This window comes from Sturnus vulgaris, chromosome 1 (genome assembly GCF_052056855.1).
Source record: "Sturnus vulgaris isolate bStuVul1 chromosome 1, bStuVul1.hap1, whole genome shotgun sequence".
NCBI lineage: Eukaryota > Metazoa > Chordata > Aves > Passeriformes > Sturnidae > Sturnus > Sturnus vulgaris.
The window spans coordinates 103,654,254-103,673,422 of record NC_142243.1 but is presented as its reverse complement, the minus strand read 5'-3'; the positions used below and the strand labels follow the sequence as shown (position 1 = coordinate 103,673,422).

General features: G+C 38.9%; 1 protein-coding gene across 2 annotated transcripts; it reads left to right on the top strand.

Annotated features, from left to right (window-relative positions):
- Positions 1–13,650: 13,650 nt before the first annotated feature.
- MC5R (melanocortin 5 receptor) lies at positions 13,651–18,094 on the top strand. 2 transcript variants are annotated; one of them, XM_014870884.2, is made up of 2 exons: positions 13,651–13,881; positions 14,723–18,094. In XM_014870884.2, the coding sequence occupies exon 2, from the start codon at positions 14,809–14,811 to the stop codon at positions 15,784–15,786; it is 978 nt and encodes a 325-aa protein (XP_014726370.2). In that variant the 5' UTR covers positions 13,651–13,881; positions 14,723–14,808; the 3' UTR covers positions 15,787–18,094. The 2 variants fall into 2 exon arrangements, with proteins under 2 accessions (XP_014726370.2, XP_014726371.2); XM_014870885.2 differs by having other exon boundaries at positions 13,735–13,873.
- The last annotated feature ends 1,075 nt before the right edge of the window (positions 18,095–19,169 follow it).

The window sequence follows — 19,169 nt, the reverse complement described above, 5'->3', positions numbered from 1 at the left end:
CCTAGACAAATCAGTACTGCTGAAGTCTACAGGAATCCTGGAGGAATCAAATATGGAAAGTATTTGTACAGGGTCTTGCTGGGCGTGACAGATTGGTAGAGAGAAGACTCTTGGCCCAGTGTGAGAAGTATGACACTGATTGTGTGGCTGATTATGATTAGGTTTATTGCTTATACAGTATCTAAGTATTGCCAGTGCAGTATCTAATACAAGCAGGTCTAGAGGATTATAATATGAACAGGTTTGGCCAGAAATGTACAGTTTTGCAGTCTTTGGCCTTGCAGAATATACAAACAAAGCACCTAAGGAGCTACTTTAGGATTTTATCTCTGTATGTGATCAGACATCAGAACTTTTACTCATCCATATAAAACTGAGTGTTCTCTATCTTTAGGCTGGATGAATCCCTGTCAAGGGAAGTATCCACCAGAAGCTGCCAGCAGCCTTGGGAGACCAGTTTGCCCAGTTGTCCCAGTGTCCAGTATCACTTTATAATCTTTTGCAGGCAGATGTGTACCAAAGTCAATCACCATAGCTCCTCCATTTCTGAAATGTATTAATTATGCAACCATACAAACAGTTCCTTCTGCAATTCCCACCTGATATTCTTATCTTGGGATGAATCAGAGTGCTCATCAGAGACAGCAAGGGGATGTGTGTGTGTGTGTGTGTATAGAACAAACAAAAAGACATGATTGTCTTTGGTTGCTTGTCACACTGGGATGGAGCTCATACCAGTGAAGCTGTACTTTAAATTTGTGACAAAACCAGTGCTGATAATACACCATCGTTTTGGCCACTGCTGACCAAATTTTTCTTTCCAAACCACTCCTGTAAAGGCCAGTAGGCTGGGGATAGGCAAGAGATGTGAGGGAGCACTGCTGGTCCAGCTGACCCCAGCTGACTAAAGGGATGTCCCATACCACATGAAGTCAAGCTCAGCAGTAAAAGCTGGAGGAAAGGAGGAACAAAGGAAGATATTTGTGGTTGTCCTGATTGTTATGGTGCTTGTTTTCCCAAATAATCATTGTGGGTGCTGGGATCCACCTTTCCTGTAACAGGCTGAACATCTGGCTGCCAATGGAAAGTGGTTAATGAAGTATTTTTCTTTGCCTGTGTGCAACACTTTTGCTTTTCTTGTTAAAATGTCTTTATCTTGATCCATCAGTCTTCCAACCTTCCTGATATTTGATTCAGATATCACAACGGGGAATGTAGGGCAAATGTCAGGCTGGGTTTTTGGTTGATAGTCCAGCCCAACCCACCATGGTACAACAAAGCTGAATTTTAAGAAGCTACTAATTTTAGAAATTATGTTTTAAGGCACCTTACTAAAACTAATAGTAACAGATCTGATTTTTTTGGCAGTCCTTGAAAATCAGATCCCTCTTAAAATCCTGCAAGTATTAATGAGAATATAAAGCCACTTCCATTAGCTGCTGAATTTATTTGTGCGCATGGAACAGCACTGTGTACCACAAAATAAGGAGTAACATGATAGCAAGATGACCAAGTTTGGAAGTCTATAAGTTACAAAGCTGAAGGCGAGACTATTGCTGGTGACTGCCTTTATATAATGTATTTGTGCTCCACTCACTGAGTAGTAACACAAGGTGATTTTTCACAGCTTCTGTAGACATGTCTGTTCTCGAGAATATGTAATCATTACAGTGATCTACTTCATCATAGCTACACAGCACAAGTTTTCGCTGCCTTGAGACCCAATTAAACACTTGTGGCATTTAGTGAAGATTCTGTTTATCAGTGCATTACTTTAAGTTTTAAAATTTAGTGGCTGTGCAATTAGCGTAACGAAGTGACAAGTTGGAGCGCAGCATGATTATGACTCCTGTTATTTTGGAGGCAATTAACAGTGGATGGGAAAGGTGCTAATTACTGTAGCTGTTTGAAATATACCACTTAGTTTCTTGCCTTTGATAAGCTTAGAGAAGAAACTAGATTTTTGGGAGAGTTTGGTAGTGTGGGTTCAGTGTTAACTTCAGCAGCATAGACAGTTTTGTAGCAAATTTGTCCTTGATACCTCTTTTCAACTTCAGGAATAAACTTTTTTCCACTGCTGACTTTGTAAGAAACATTTTTTTTGGCCAGACTTGCATCACTTTTTTTTACAAGTCCAGAATGAAACAAAGACAACTAAGAGAAAAAAAACAAGTGTCCAGTTATTTTTTCTTTTACATTTATGCATTCACTAGAAGTTGCGGAGCAGAAAATCACAGGATTATTGGTTTGATTTTGGTTGGCATAGAGTTAATTTTCTTCATAGTAGCAGGTATGGGGACATATTTTGAATGTATGTTGCAACAGTCAGATGTCTCAAGGACATTTTCATTATTGCTGAGCAGCACTTGCACCGTGTCAAGGCCTTTTTTGCTTCTCCTACTGCCTTGCCAGCAAGGACGGTGGTGAGGGCTTGAAAGACTTGTGAGGGGACACAGCCAGGAAAGCTGACCCTAACTGACCAGAGGGTGAATGACCTTGGGAAGTGGTGATTTAATTCCTTCTTCTGCTTTGCATGTGTATGTGTTTTGCTTTCACTATTAAACTATCTTTATATCAACCCATCAGTTTTCTCACTTTTGCTCTGTTGGTTCTCTCCCCTGTCCTACTGGGAGCAAGCAGCTGTGTGATGCTTAGTTGCCATCTCGGGTTAAACCCTAAAAATTGTATAATCTAAAATGAAGATGAGGAAGAAGATCTGTATTACCTCTTCAACACCAGTAAAACAAGCAACCATTGAAGAGAATATCTGATTGTACAGTTCTACACTGTAATAACAGCAGCCACATGTAACCCCTAACTAAAACTTCAATGTGGTTTTGAGTAACTTTCCATGACTGCTTTCCAAGGCAACTTCCAGTGCCCTCTGCAGGTAAAATACTGCTGTGGTGACCTTTAATAATAGTGAAGAAATACAGAGAGGCAAACGGGGTGAATTTCTGGACAAGGCTTCGCTCAGACCTGAAGGTCACAGGAACCTGTTTAGTGCAATATTTCGCTTTCATCTGTTTGAATCTGTTCCTTGAAACTTACAGTTTCCTAATCTATGGTCAAAATGCCCTTGAAGAGAAAAAGTCATATTCAAAACCAAATTGGTTTGAACTACTTGTGGCCAAATTTTCCATTATTACTTTAAAGACTGGGCAGAATGCTCCTGTGAAAAGCTGAAGGATGGAATTTTTACTAAAGCTGTGCCTTTTGATATTCTGAGAGTTCCATTGCTTTCTCTGAAATCAGTCAGTATTTCTGTGTGGAAGGATAGGTCGCTGTGCTTTCTCTGCCATTAACAGTTGAACTAGACATGCTACTAATTCACAAAAGCAGATGTATTAAGAGGTATACCTATCTTATATTGCTCAGAAAATTTTGTCTTAAAAATCTTATTTTTTCAAACTGGATTTTAATAGTAAAATCCCAGTGTGACTTTTGTGGTTTGGAAAGGTATCAAATTACTTCAATCTTGTATACTTAAACTTTTCTCCTGACTGAAAGCAAACAGTAGAATTTCATCTAATAGGAAACCTGGAATTTGCAAAATACTATTAGTTTTTTGATACTATTACTAAGAAACAAGCCCCCTCATCTTATGGATCATAACAGAGCAGAGGGGACTGGCTTCCCAAATGCTAATTGAAGCAGAAACAATTAATGAAATAACATTTCAACTTGGACTAATGAAAGAAATCTGGGGGCCGTGGAATGTATTTCTGTGGATTCCTTTAATTTCACACCCTTGATCCCTGTGATAATTGGTCCTCAACATGTGTGTCTGCCCCTGGCATAGATACAATACTTTACCTCTTATAACCTTACATATGGTGCATAAATTGAAAATAATAGGAAAAAATTGTTAGAGCAGCAATCAGACCCTACTGAAAAGCCATTATCATTAACTGCAGAACTCTGATTTTCAAAATCAGTGGTAATGTTTGTTTGTCTGTTTCTGATTTCCAGCCCCCCTGCCCCAGATGCAGGTGTACTTGCTGGAGGTGTAGTTGTACTGCTCCGACCATTTACAGACAAAAAGACAGATGTTATACACAGAAACATCTCTGTCTGCTCAAGTACAGCTAGGTGTGCCAGTGGACCTCTCCTGGCAAAGATGTCACATCTCTTGTTGATATTTCAGTTCTGAAATAGATGGTGGAAGCTGAAATGGAATTTGATCTTCTTCTCATGATTGTGTGCATTCCCAGTCTTCAAGGCTTTGGAATATTATTTACAGCTTGGTGTTCCAGCTCTTGCTCCTACCCTGCCAGCATCACTCACTGGGTGAGTGTTGCCCTGTGTCCTGGGACAGGGAGAGAAGCTACTAGAACTGGTCTTTTTAACCTCTGTGCTGCGTCTGACACGCTTTCTATCATGGTTACACTGAGACTGGGATTGTAGGTAGAATAAATAAATGCAGCATTAGCTGCATTTGAGCCCTGTAAGCATGGCCTTGAGCAGTAAAGGAGATGCCTGTCACTCTTTGAACAGCCTTGGGGCCCAAGCTCTCACTCAGACCAGTGGTGCCTCCCTTGCAGGCCCCTTGGAGTCAGGGGCTTCGACTCCAAAGCCTCTCACTTTCTAAGGAATAAGAGTTATTCATCCAAGAGACCACTGTAGGAGATGCTGTTTGTTGGGTCTACACCAAAGTGAGCTCTCTGGATAGTGAAGAGGATCATGATCTCTTAATAGCAGCCAGTCATCAGGACCCTCCTCTGAGACAGGAGAAGCTGGTATTATTGACTTTCTTCCCTGGACAAAGTGTTCTATCAGTACTGGATTCGAAACAGCAACAAACCTCAGAGCGCTCGACTCTGCTTCCTCTTAAATAAGGAAGTATATGGTCTTTCATGCAGCTAAATGCTGTGGTTTGCTCTGGGTCAGGAAAGCAGGAATGCAGCTATCATTGTCATCCTTCTGTTGGCGGTGGTCACTTCATTGCCCTCGTCTACTAATTGGCTCCCTTTTAATCTGAGTGAGCTCTCCCCTTGTTAGTGGGCTGTGCTTTGGTAGATACAAAAAGCATTTGCTATACATCTGTATTCCTGATAACAGATGTTGTTTGTTAGCAAACACATCAACAAGTAAGGTCAATTGTATTTATTTTATGTGTTTGTGAGAAGCATTTAAGGTAGCAGAGTGGTTTTGGTGTCTAAGACTGTGGTTTGGCAAAGATTTCCTTTGGTGGAGTTAGCCTTTACATCAATACTTAACGATCCAAACATATGTCCTGAATCTCAAAAGTAGTACTCATTCTGCTGTTAATGAAAATCTATTCTGAAATGTCTTTTGGGGAAAAAAAATCAGTGTTTTTAGGTCAACTTCAAGAAACACAAATAATCAAAAGTTAAGAATAAAATCAAAATGGGCTGGCAGAATATTAAAAAAAAATTGGTCAGGGCTAAAAGATCCTATATATTTTGGTGTTATTGGCTGTGTGTAATGAACACGCATTCACATGGAAAAAGCCTTATTAACACAATTGCATGTAGTTGGCACATTAGCCTGCAACGTTAAAATTGGCAAGAATCATAGCTAGAAAGGGTGTAGGAGCTGCAGTTTCAATTTGTAGTGAAGTTAATGTTCTGGTCCTCTGTTAGGAACTTGACTGTGATACAAAGCTCTGATGCAACACAGGCTCATTAGCTGGTTAAATTTCTTTGAACAATTTTGATAGCTTAGCTCGATAGTGTCATGTTTTAGGGCAGTGCTTATTTCCTATCCACCCTGTTCTGTGCCAGGTCAGGCACTGATCATCCCATTGTAAGGCATGAACTCTGCATTGGCTTAAATCCAGCACAAACCATCAGGATAAAAAATATATTTATTCCACACAATCAGGAGTCCTGAACCACTTCTCACTGTATCCTCTAACTTGTAGAGGATATTGCTTCTCAAGCAAATCCCACGGTCTTGTTATTCTCTAGCACTTCATGAACCTGCTGTGATAATCTCAAAATAATTTAAAGAGGCTCTTTTTGCATCTAGTTACTGACAAATTTACTACCTTTTAGAAGGACTAATGAAGATGAAGAGGTGGAAATCTCATTCATTGATTAGATTATCTCTCTTATAAATGCTGTAATATTAAACTTTCATTTGTATTTTAATTACTTATGTTATTTATAAATGAGAAACATTGCAATATTTTTCCTAGTCTTGCTTAGTCTGCTGAAAATAGACTTTTGTAAACCTGAAAAAAAAGACTGTTTACTTGTGTTACTGTTTTGTTTTCTCATGGCTACAGTCACTGTGTTAGTAGCAGTTAATTTTAACTCAGCATCAAAACCATCAGTTTATTGCAAACCTCAAATTATCTGAACACACTCAAAGAGATAATTGATTTTCTCTAGTTTGTTTCTCACTGTGTATTAAGACAAAGCTCCAACTGTCCTATTGCTAAGCCTGAGTTTGTCTTGTATTGGGAAGTACATTTTGTGTTTACTGTTTTTTACCAGAAGTGGTGGTATCATCGAACTTGATAATGTTGGTTCTGCAAGTCCGTATTAATTTTGTTTATAAAATTGAGTTGTATACTGACCAAATTTCTTTCTCATTGCTGGAAATGGGGCTCCTTTTGTTTGCTCCTTTTTGAACATAAGAACTTGCTCTCTCTGCAAATTTATTCTCTGGATAAAAGTCAGGAGACTTCCAAGTTCTCTTTGTCCTGATTGTTCTAATTCATCTAAATCTTTGGATTAACTTGTCCCTTCCTGTTGAATAAAAAAATATTTGCATATATATAAATTTATTACACAGCTACTTCTTTGCCTGAACCTTTTTTTTCCGCTGGAGAGTGCTACATATTTGAGCATCTGTAAGTATTCAGACTTTAATTGTTCCCTGCTGGTGTTCAAGAAAATTTTTATATGAACTTCTCATTGACAGACCAGGATATATCAACAAATGTATACTTGGTTTTAGGAATCAGAGCCATGTTCTGTAGCTGTATGTGACATGAATGGAGTTATGATAACAAGGGCAATCCTTGCTCTTTAAATCTCAGTTACAACATTGGTGGTGGGTCTATGTCCAGAGGAGAGTATGAGGAACAAAACAATCTCCAGACTAGAGGGTCATGTTGTTTTGGTGCTACAAAACTGCTGGTCCATTAATGTGTCTTACACGGGCATGTGGAACAGGAGCTCCTGTCATGTTCTGGTGAAAGATCTACACAGCTGTATCTTCCCCATCAGCTCCCCAGGGAATTTCTTGAAGAGTGCTGGAGTTTTCTGATTGTCAGCACTGGAGCCCATGAAGGCTGTCAACTCAAGTACAGATTCACAGGATAAAAAGGATTTTCCCTTAAGCTTAAAGCTTAAGTTTTTGCCCAGAAGTTTGAGGGGTTTGCCTTTCATCCCCAAATGGAAATATTTCAACCCCTGCTCTCAATTAGCCATAGAATTAGATGTGCATGGTAAGTATTCAACATCTTTAATAAGCTCTTTTACAAAGATGCAGGTATTCACCACTTTGAAGGCTGTGATGCTTAGCCTTCATTGACCTCCACCCTATAATTAATGAGGAGCTGAGCAAAAGAAAGTAATAAAAATTGTAGACGCCAAGTATTTTTATTTCTTTTTATTTATCAGCCACTAGAGATAGAATGAAGAAATGTAATTTAGTTGAGTAACCATTGCATAGTCCATCTTAGCTCTTGCAGAAGTTGATTTCCCAATTGATCCAATAGCAAGTGATTTCTTGGAGACACAAATCTGCCATCCCTCTGAGCTGAGTCATTAATCCATACACTGGCTCACGGTTAAATTTCATCAGAACTAGAGCTTGCCTGTCCTCTCTCTGAAATCGTTTGGTGTTTCTTGTGTTGCGGTTTGTTTGTTTGTTTGCTTGGGTGGGGAGAGGGAAAACCCTTTTGTTCACATTTCAAAACATGCTCTAAGGAAATTATCATCTGATTTTTTGTAATCAGGCACTTTGTAAACTCAGGAAAGCCAGAAAGGTGCACCATAGCAGCAACCTCACCAAATCAGTATGACAAGACTTTTCTCAGGTTCTGCTTCACTTTTAATACTGGGTCAGACACCAAATATATCAGGACACATGGTTCCTGCTTTTGTGAGGGGTTAATGATGCTTGAAAGTTTAAATGCCAGGAATAACGAGAGTCACTTGAGTTTTGTATGTCAGCAAACAGCTCACCATTGAGGAAAATGCATTTTTGTAAATGATTTAAATTCTCAACAGTACATTTGCATGCACTGGTTACTGTGGTATAGAAGATATTCTGCGTTCAAATTTGATACTGAACTACTTTACTTTCTGCAAGTCTCTTTGCTTCTGGCTAGCATAATTTACCTTTTTAATTTTGCCAACTTTCATTTCAGCTGTAGCAATACTCCATCCTTTCACTCCTTAGCAGGTGAATGCTGGAAGGAAAATAATTCCAACTTTTGAAAAAATATTGATTATTTTTTTTTTTGTTAGGACACGGTGATTAAAAAAACATCCTGACATAACAAGATACTTGCAAGCCCTTATTGCCATAAAGATCAGAAAACATAGCATAGTAAGGGACTGACAGAAAAATTTGAATTCTGAGCTAAACGGCTATTATTTAATTCTCCTTTCTGACGCACTTAAGGAACTCATTAAATAGGAAGTAGCTGCATTTTTGCCAACCTGAACAGACTGAAGAAAGTGCATATATAGAGTACAGAGATGTTAGATTAGCACTGAACACTACTTCTAAAGAGACAAATGTTGATATTGTTGCCAGGGTGTTCTTGAAAATTTCCTGGGTAGCACATGGATCCATGCTTAGTTATCATGTGCATTGAATCAGAGACATTTACCCTTGCCTTGATAGGAGTGGCATGCACACATTTCTGCATCTGCAGTTTTCTGTGTGTAGCAATGTCTCTCCGTGAGGCAGAGAATTAAGGATTATTCTCACTGTGCATCTCCTTGAGGTTTTCCTTCAGCTGCTTTGTTACCTTTCTACATTTGTGCTGTGCTAAAGTGCCAACACCTGACTGGAGAGACAGCACAGGACAAAGAGACACCGAGTTGTCAAGGCTCCCTGCTCAAACCAAGCAGGCACACCAGGATGGGGAGTGCAGTGCTCCCAGGGGAGGGTTCATGCTGTGCTCCTCTGCTTATCCGGAGGAAAGGAAGATGGAAGTGAGCAGCTTTTCAAGGGATGTCTTTAGACCAGTAGTTTATAAAAAAAAATCAGAAATCAGAATTTTGTCACTCATTCCAAGGAATGCATGCCTCTTTACCTTCAAATAAGATAGATCTGAGCATATACGTTGTACTAAAATAAAGTGGGGAAGGATGATCTAAGCACAGCACACTGTGTTTGGAAGGTTTGCTCTGTGCTAGTAGGACCCTGTTGTATTTCAGAGTACTCTCTGCTCATCTCTCCAACCTACTGAGGTCCTTTAAAGGGTTTTACATTACTCTGGGGTATCAACCAGTCCTTCCAGAAAGAAGTATCAAATCAGCACCTGCTGGCTTGTTATTTTCTTTTTTTCTTTATCTCAATCTGTTTGTAGATTATGGAATTATCTCTCTTTTCTGTCAGAAGGTTTCTACACTGGTTATCTGTGCCTTGTGGAGACTGCAGCTGGCACTTCTGATTCACCAGGTCTGTACTGCTGACCCATCCTCTAATAGAAGGCTAGGGGGTGATTCATTGCTCCAATTAGTGGCACATAAAAATGTTGGTTACTAAACCTCTTATTGCTCTTACAGTTTGGGAGGCTGGTTACAACATCATCCATTTTAGGTTATTAGGATAAGTCTTTCTTAAATACCTTTGGTACTGTACTGCATCTTTCTCAGCTTTTTACTCTAATGCAAGAAGCACCACTGATAGGTACTGAGAATGGCCAGAGATGATCTCAAACCACTTTGAAGGAATTAGATGAAAGAGTTGGTGGCCAAAAGTGCTAGTGCAATCTTACTAAGTACGGCTGATCCTACCCTTTCAGAGGGACAGATTTCTTGATATTTTGATGCTGCTTTTCAGACTTCCTTTTTTTTTCTGAAAAAAATAAAAGAAAAATCAGATGTTTATTCGAAGATTAGGGCCATGTAAAAGAAAGTATTCAGTTTGCCACTGCTAACTTCAAAGTCTAACTTTTTGGCTTTCAGACATCCCCTGGACAGGCAAGGGGATGGAAATACTGACGGTCTGTCATCACTTCATCCAGCTTTTTTATTTCAGGACAAGAAGTAATGATGCCTTTTTTTTTTTTTTAAATCTCAATTAATTGGCTGTCTTTACTAGAGGCTAACTGACTGTAATGCTGAGGAGCTAACAGTGGGGACCTTGATGGGGCTCAGACAAGGCTACTCAGTACACAGGCCAGGACAAACAGTTTTCTCAGTTTGAGAAATTAAAGAACATTTGTCATGTGATTTGAATGCAGAGAAGGCCATGATCTTCTCTTTTGGTTCAACCACAGGTTATCTTTTAGGGCAGTCTGGAAGGATACTCTGTGACTTTGAAATATTATGCTGATGACAATATAGGCAACAATTAGACAGAAGAGGGATTTAGTAAATAGGCCAAGAGCACCAATCCCAGTTATGTTATGTGGAACAAAGATATTTTCATCAAATAGATGAAAAGAGCTACAGAAACATACTGGAATTAAATTGCTTAAATGTATTAGCACTAGACAAGTTTGGTAAATTTTTATTAATACTACTAACACTCTTCCCTGAACCTGTTAAAACTAGCATAGATTAATACCAGAACACATTTGAGTGTAACCAGCTCTTCTACAGAAACTTCGTTGGGAGTCTGTCCTTCCATTGGCTTCATTTATCCATATATTGATGAAATCAGAATCTTGCTACCATGCAGGTGGCAATTGCCTGCTGGTTTTGACATGATGTAACTTGCCCTATGTGTCATTGTAGTTCCAGTGGATGTGCAGGGCGAAGGGGAGCTCTGGCTGAGATCCCTGGTGGTGCTGATGGCAAGCAGGACCTGGCTGTCTCTGCCAGTGATGTTGTCATGGCTCCCAGTCTAGTTGCTGGCAAAGCCTGAGACGCAAATATGTATCTGGAGTGGCTTCTGCTCTCTCTCACCACTTGACAATTGGAAAGAATGAGATGAGACTTAGACAGGCCTTGGCATCTCTTTTTCTGCCAGAATCCTATTTTACTTCTCTCTTCTATTCACGGATGTCTTTCTGTAGCACTTTCAATCTCTTTTCCTGGACCAAGAAAATTTCTTGGTCAAGGGAGCTGAACGTTGAGATCATGAACATCTGAAAGACAAGCTTATTCATTCAGGAATCCTGGAGCTGGGAAGCTGTTCTTGGATTCTTCCCAAGAGAATCCAAAGATCTGCTCCCATACCCCTTTACTTCAAGTCTTTATAACTCACTTGGCTGCTTCCACTCACTGCTGTTTGTGTGTCCCTTCAGTTACTGCTTGTCAAGCTGTAACACTAATGAGCTGCTTACTGCAGCAATATAATGATAAAACCCTCTTTTTGGGAGGGTGAGGAGCAAGGGGAGGGAAGTATTTTTTTCATTTCATCCTCTAACATAAAACAAATGCATCTGTACTACCCAGTTTCCAGGCAGGCAGTTTTTCTGCAAGCTTTGTAAATAAGGGAGGTTTTTTGGTGCAGCATAAGCAATTGTACCAAGGTTTACACCTGTCATGTCTGGCTTGTGGAACAAGAACCCAAATGCTGATTCATAATTTATATGTAAGAAACTTGACATTGTTAAGGAATATTCTAACGAATAACAGCCAAACCACCCAGTCTGATGTGTAATTTATTTCCTGCAATTGGCTGGCTTGCTGAGCCCTACCAGGTACACTGAAAACTTTGGTAAAGTAGTTAAGCTGGTCTGCAAAAAATTTTGTTAAACTGAACATACAGAGGAATTTGTAAATGGAAAGAACAGAATTTAATAAGAGACAATGCAATATACAACAACAAAAACCAAGTTGGGATACTGCAAGAGAAGTAATTGGAAGGAGAAAGAGTACAATGTTTGCACAGTTCTTGCTAGATATAAGAACACAGGAACAAGAGAAATTTTACTGTTAGGGATCTGACTTCTAGGATCTGCAATGGGAAAATCAAAAGCTATGAAAAAGATAACCAAAGTTAACTAAAAGCATGCTTTATATTAAAGAACAGAAAGAGAACAGCAGAAGATCTTTCTCTATTATTTTCTTTTGGTCATAGCAAAGAACTAAGAGCTCAGAACTGGCACATAAGTGAGATAGAGCAGGGAGTGTGTGTGTTCAGCAGTTGGCATTATCCACTCAGATTTAACAGCTGCACTTGAGCATAGTTTGTGACCTCAAGTTTGTGATAATCTAAATTCTCTCTCCAGTACTGGAGAGAAGGGATAGGCAAAATTCATCTGATGCTATAATCCTAAAAGAGCCATTTAACTCAAAATGATAAAAAAATGCTTTTCATTGTCACCCTTGGTGCAGGGACTATTTGTGCATAAAAATATTTCATAAAATGGCCCAGGTGTTTCTGCATCCCTAGAGTGAAGGGTTAGAGTGAAGCCAGCAGTGACAATAGAGAAACCTCCTGTGGAATACAGTAATTAGAAATAGAGATTTATCTGCTTTTCAATGATAAACCTTAGCTGAACACTGAAAACACAAAAGTGGCATAGGATACAACAATAAAATTGGGATTTGTTGGTGGTGATGCTTTAATAAAAATGTAGGTTAAAAAGTACCATTTGAATCTGTTATATAACATGAAAAAACCTGAACCCACTAAGTTTCGGAAAAATGATGATTTAGAGAAGCAGAAACTTCCTGTGTCAAGTTGAATTCAAATCCTGCATGGTATTTGACTGTCTGATTGGCAGCTAAGAAGAAGGGCATTTGGCAGCGTCAGGAAAGTGTGTGCTTTGCATCCCCCAGCCTGCACCTGGAAGCAGAGACCATTTGTAAAGGACTTGAACTGATTTTGCCACCTTTTGGGTAAAGCCCTGAAGGAGCATTGGCTCCTGACTGTTAGACCCACAGAGGAACTTCAGCCACTGGAATACTGAGCACTGGGTTTAACAAACAGCTCTTGGGGCCCTGGGGGAATTCACATCCATCCTGGGGAGCCTGGGATCCTGGCACGATACACTGCTCCTTCCATTTCTACATTGAAATCTCTATTTAGCAAGGGGTACAGAACACAGCTGTTTATTTGTTCAATTGTTATAATACAAATTATTTAAATATATCTTCTATTAGTGGCACAGTGGCTTTGCCTGTGTGTTCTGTAAGTTTTTTAACAGTGGGGTTCTTATTTCTGAAAAAACCGCAGCAAACCTGAATATGAGAAAAATGCTTATAGCAGTAATAAGCCTCTCACTTTAATACTCTTTTGGATGGACTTATTATCCGTTATTATCCATTATTATCCATTGCAGGATGGACTTATTGTCAGTGTACTAGAAACAGCTAAGAAAGCAAACAAACAAAGGAAAAGAGCATACCTAGTACATTTCCCCTTTTAATATTATAGAAAGCTCATAATTGACTTCAGATCAGAATCCCTGTTCAGTTAGAGGGGGGAAGGCCACTAGATGGTGGTAAAAACCCAAGCGTTTGCTATGATATCTGTGGAAAGAGAAGTCCAGAGGGGCAAAGAAGGGGAGGAGGAGCCACACTTTGAGTACTGAAGTCATTATTGCTTGGAGTCTATAAAAAGGCAGTTGCACAGTAAGTAATTTATACGTGGTCAGCTTTGACTCTATGGATTTACTAATTCCTTTCCCTCTATTTTTTTTCATCTTTTGCCACCGAGGAGTCCCCAGCCCCAGATGTCAGGGGGGGCTGAAACTTCAGCTCTCTGAAGGAAACGTTGCAGACAATGAAGAGGAAAAGCAGCTGAAGGAGCAGCTCTGGTAAATAGGTACAGTTAATTCTTGATTGCAAATAAAAAGTGGCCTTTTAAAACCGAAAATTTTTTATCATGATAAGCTTTGAATTCTATTTGCAACAAGTCACTGACAATCAGCTCTAAATGCTCCCTTTATTAAAAATGTGATGACTTACAACTTTCCCTAAATACTGTTATTACTAGAAAATCATTGAATAAAATTTTCTTGATTTGGAAGAGAAAACTTCTTTTACAGTAATATTCTACCCACACCAGTTCTGTAACCTTAGTCTATCCTGAAATGTATGGATTTGCCTTGGTTAGGTGTTTAATACCAAGCTTTTAAATGAGCATGTTAACGCTGCACAGATAAGCTGTTTATAATACAGTGCATGCCAAATTAAATGCACAAAGAGCAGGAAAGCATTTAAATTTCTTACTGAAAATGTCCAATTCTTTATTATGTCAATAATAGAAACTTCTTTATATTGTGTTCAATGAGTGGTTTCTGCTGGACCTAATACTACACCCTCCTGCATTTCTGGGGTCTGAGAGCTGGGACTAAGAAAACTGTCTTTTGTTTGGTTTTCAGCAGAATTTCCAGGACATTCTGGGAAAGTATTCCAGGCAACCATATAGAATATAAAAAAACTATGAATGAAGAGTGCATGAATCTTTTCACCAGTTTTTGATTTTAATTTCCAAGTAATGATAGGTAGAAAATCTCTGAGCCAACCAAAGTTTAATTTAGAATCAATGTAGGGATGTGGTTTGGAAGAGGTGGGACATGTATAAGCCAAATTAAATAGAAATGGCTGGTATTTATGTTGTCAAATTCTGCCTGTAATCTTCATGCTATATTTTTTTTTTTTAGGCAGGATCGTCTGCCTTTTGCAAAATGCATTTACCACACTCCTTGGCATGCTCTTCAGAAGGAACAGAACGTGTTAGCTCCCAGAGATGAACACGTCCTCTCAATTCTATGTTTCTGAACTAAACCTGAGTGCCTTCAGTAGCAACTTCACTCTGCCTACTGCAAAGAGCAAGTCATCGCCATGTGAGCAAGTGGTCATCGCAGCTGAGGTGTTCCTAACTCTGGGCATTGTAAGCCTCCTTGAAAACATCTTAGTTATATGTGCAATAGTTAAGAACAAGAACTTGCACTCACCCATGTATTTTTTTGTTTGCAGTTTAGCAGTGGCTGACATGCTGGTTAGTGTGTCTAACGCTTGGGAGACCATAACCATATACTTAATAAACAATAAACATGTCATTATGGAAGATGCCTTTGTCCGTCATATAGACAATGTCTTTGATTCCATGATCTGCATATCTGTGGTGGCATCCATGTGCAGTTTGCTGGCTATAGCAGTAGACAGATATATCACTATCTTCTATGCCCTACGTTATCACAACATCATGACAGTGAAAAGATCAGGGCTTATTATTGCATGCATCTGGACCTTTTGCACAGGCTGTGGCATTATCTTCATTCTTTATTATGAATCAACTTACGTGGTCATTTGTCTCATCACTATGTTTTTTACCATGTTGTTCCTCATGGTCTCGCTGTACATCCATATGTTCCTCCTGGCTCGTACTCACGTGAAGAAAATCGCTGCTTTGCCTGGCTACAACTCCGTCCGTCAAAGAACCAGCATGAAAGGAGCCATCACTCTGACTATGCTTCTTGGCATCTTCATTGTTTGCTGGGCTCCATTCTTCCTTCATCTCATCCTGATGATCTCCTGCCCTCAAAACCTCTACTGTGTTTGCTTCATGTCTCACTTCAACATGTACCTCATTCTCATTATGTGCAACTCGGTGATCGACCCCTTGATCTATGCCTTTCGTAGCCACGAAATGAGGAAGACTTTCAAAGAGATAATTTGTTGCTATAGCCTGAGAATGTTCTGTGGGTTATCAAACAAGTATTAAGATAACAAAACCAAACTGGGGAAGAGAATGGAAAGGCAGCATCTTCCTGTGTCCTGTAATTCTGGTGAAATACTTATGGAACATTTTCTCCATTCAGCTCTCATGATTCCTGCAGCAATCAGAAACCCTTTCTTAACATGTGATTTTTTCATTTCTTTCCCTCCACACACCTCTCTCGTGCCGGTGGTTGGAGCTACTCAGTGCATTTGTATTACGGGGATAAAGAATATTTAGAATCTCATTTACCTGATTGAAGATTGGAATTTATAAGAGGATTATACAGGAAAAACCTTATTCTTATTTCTGTTAAATGCGATGAGTGAGTTCTGCCACGTTAATGAACCCACTAGCCTCTCAATGTGTGTTTCTTTTGGTGTTGTCTCTCTAGATTAAAAAAAAAAAAGAAAAATTATATTTCTAGATAAAAACAAGCATGACTTATTTTGATGCCTAGAATTAACAAGGAGGTTATTTAGGTAATTTGATATTTCCTTCTGAAGACGTAAAATCAGAGAAGGAGCTCCAATTATCAAGCTCCACATACCTTGGTCAGTAGTTATGATCAATATACATGCACATATCAGCAGTCTTGTATTTCAGTCATGACTGTTACTGTCATAAAATAAGAATTGTGTAAGAAGCCAATGCTACCATGAGATTTTCTAGACTGGATACAGCACTTTGTTATATATGACTATATGTGTTCAAACCACTGTGAAGCAAGATGTACCACAGGCGGATTTTAAGGCTGAATATGAAGACTGAGCTGTTTTTTGTTTGTCTGTTTTCTTTATTTGCCAGGGCTAGGGAAATAAAGGGAAGACAGCCTGTAGATATTTGTGTAATGTTTTGTGGAGATGGAAAGATTGAGTGAGTGGCTGCCTTTGCAAAGATATTAGCAGAGCCTTTTGGCTGTGAAGAGCTTGTGTTTCTGTAGATTGCATCTTTCAAGTTGGGAGAGACAAAATAAGTTTGATAATCAAAAGGCATGGCAGGCAATGGCAAAAAAAGCATTTCAAAACATCGGGCACATGTAGCTATAACAGAGTCCTGACTTTTGCTCCCCAAAGAAACAGTTTTCCTCTTAGTTGAGAGGATTCTAAGCTGAAACCCTCATGCCTTTTGTGTGAGTAGTTTACATCTAGTCATGCTTTCATAAACCTGCTGTTCTGCAACAGCTGTGTAATGTGCAAAGTACAGGGCATACAAAAGAGGAAGTGCAAATGTGGCATTTCTTGATGACCATGAATGCTGCATATCTTGTGGTGTGATTTAAGTTATGAAAATATTTCAAGTGGTGGTAAACTACTGACTAGATATCTGAATATATATTGAAAAAATGAACTCTTCCCTCTGAAATCTGGAAAAATAATGTTTGTTTTACTTGGTTTATACATGCTGTAAAACTCTTGTCTATCAATAGAAGGTTTATGATTTATTCAATGAGTTTTAGGTTATACTTTCAAGGTGAAAGTCTTTATTGGGTTTTAGGAATTTTTTTTGCCATAAAGGTGGTCAAACATGTGAACAGGTGCTCAATGGTTGTGCAAAATCCATCTTAGAGATATTTAGAACTTGACCGGACATGGTCCTGAAAAACCTGCACTAAATTGAAAGCTGACTCTAACTTTGAAGTTGGCCCTACTTTGAATCACTAGGAGCAGATTACCTCCACAAGAGCCTTCCAAACCAAATTATTCAGTGATTTTATGACACAGTTTGCATATTATGATAAAATTACATTTTTTCCCTCCTAATTTTATCTGTTGTTAAGAATAATTGGAAAGTATTCCCCTCCACTCACAGCCTACTTTATGGCTTCATTTGCTTAGGAGGTCTCTGACAGGAGAAGTAAAGTGCACCTTTAGCACCAGTTACACATTTTGTCTGCTTAAAATTTCCTATTCCCCCAACTCACATATATCTCCCTCTGTCATGAGTGGGAATGTTATTCTCAGAGGAGATACCTTATTATGCTGACTGATATACTGATTATATCAATGCACTAGGGGCTGGACTTTAAATGTTGGCTCTTGTAACTATGAATGTAAATGACAAAAGGAGACAGTTCCACTGCATAGTGAAAGGCACCAGCTGATGTAAATAAATACTTAAATCTTCACTGGGTATTGCAAGTAAGACAATTTTGTACATAACTGTAAATCAACTTAGGGGAAATCAAAACTGTAATAGTTTTAGGTATTTTCTTGAATTGTATATTACTCTTTTTTTTTTTGTTTTTTTGAAGTCTGATATATAAACATGGATATATGAAGAAACTATTAAACTGGATTGTTGGAAACCCCCACATTTCTGGTTATTCATTGTAACATTTCTGCTACATTTTTCACAGAGGGAATATTGCACTACAGACTTGCACATCTCATTTCAACAGACGTCTTCTTAAGAAACATTCTGAATGAGAGTTACAGACTAATACAGTGTATTTACATTCATATCTGTGTTTCCCTGGGTGTCAGCATCACATCTTCACCACAAGCTTTACAGGTGGGGAGCTGAAACAACTTAAAAGTGAAATGAAAGCATTTTCAAAACAGACTAGACCATTTCCTGCAAAATAGGCTGTTTAAACTCTAGTAATGAATATAAAATACATATCTCTGGGAGACGATGACAAGCTTTAATATGTTTCTTTCTCCAGTTTAGCTGTAGAATAAAGGGAACATTTAGCATACTTTCACTTCTGTCAGAGCCTGGTAAACACTGAGTGTTGTGATAGACTGGGACAAGCCAGCATTGTGTAAGCAGGAAATTTGTTGTCACAGGACAGTAGTGAAAAATTAGTTGCTAGACTGTCATTGCACCATGTCCCTACAGTTAATGACACTACTCTTGCTTATCTAGCCAGTCATTTATGGTTTAGCTTCAGTCACTGGAAAAAAAGGCTCAAATCATACTATTTCTGCCCCAAAGCAGCAAAACTAATTTCTATTGCCCACTCTTGCTTTGATGACAGAACACTGCTTCTAACTCGTGTGTCAAAATTTAAAAGTTCTTAAGAAGAAAGTATTCTGATCTCCCACCTATTGAAGGTGGGATCAACTTCTATGAAGTTATCTGCCTTTTAAGCAGATTAGTATCAGAGGGAATATAAAAAGAAAAAATCTGAATCCTTTCTCCTTTCCATGGCCACGATGAGGTTCTAAGGAAGTACTGGTTTCCCAAAGAACCTTAGCATCTCCTGCTACACAAAATGGTAATAACTGAATAGAGCAAAGAAGTGGCTTGTGGTCCTGGGCTTCATGATTCTGCTTCCCAAACAGGCACAAATCTGTCACAAAAAGCTCTAATTACTGAGTACCAGTGCCACTGATTCTGGGCTGGGAGGGATGATTGTTTTCAGATCTACAATCTACAGTCTG

Coding starts and splice junctions, on each gene's coding strand:
- MC5R (XM_014870884.2), top strand. CDS start 14,809: ATGAACACGTCCTCTCAATTCTATGTTTCTGAACTAAACCTGAGTGCC.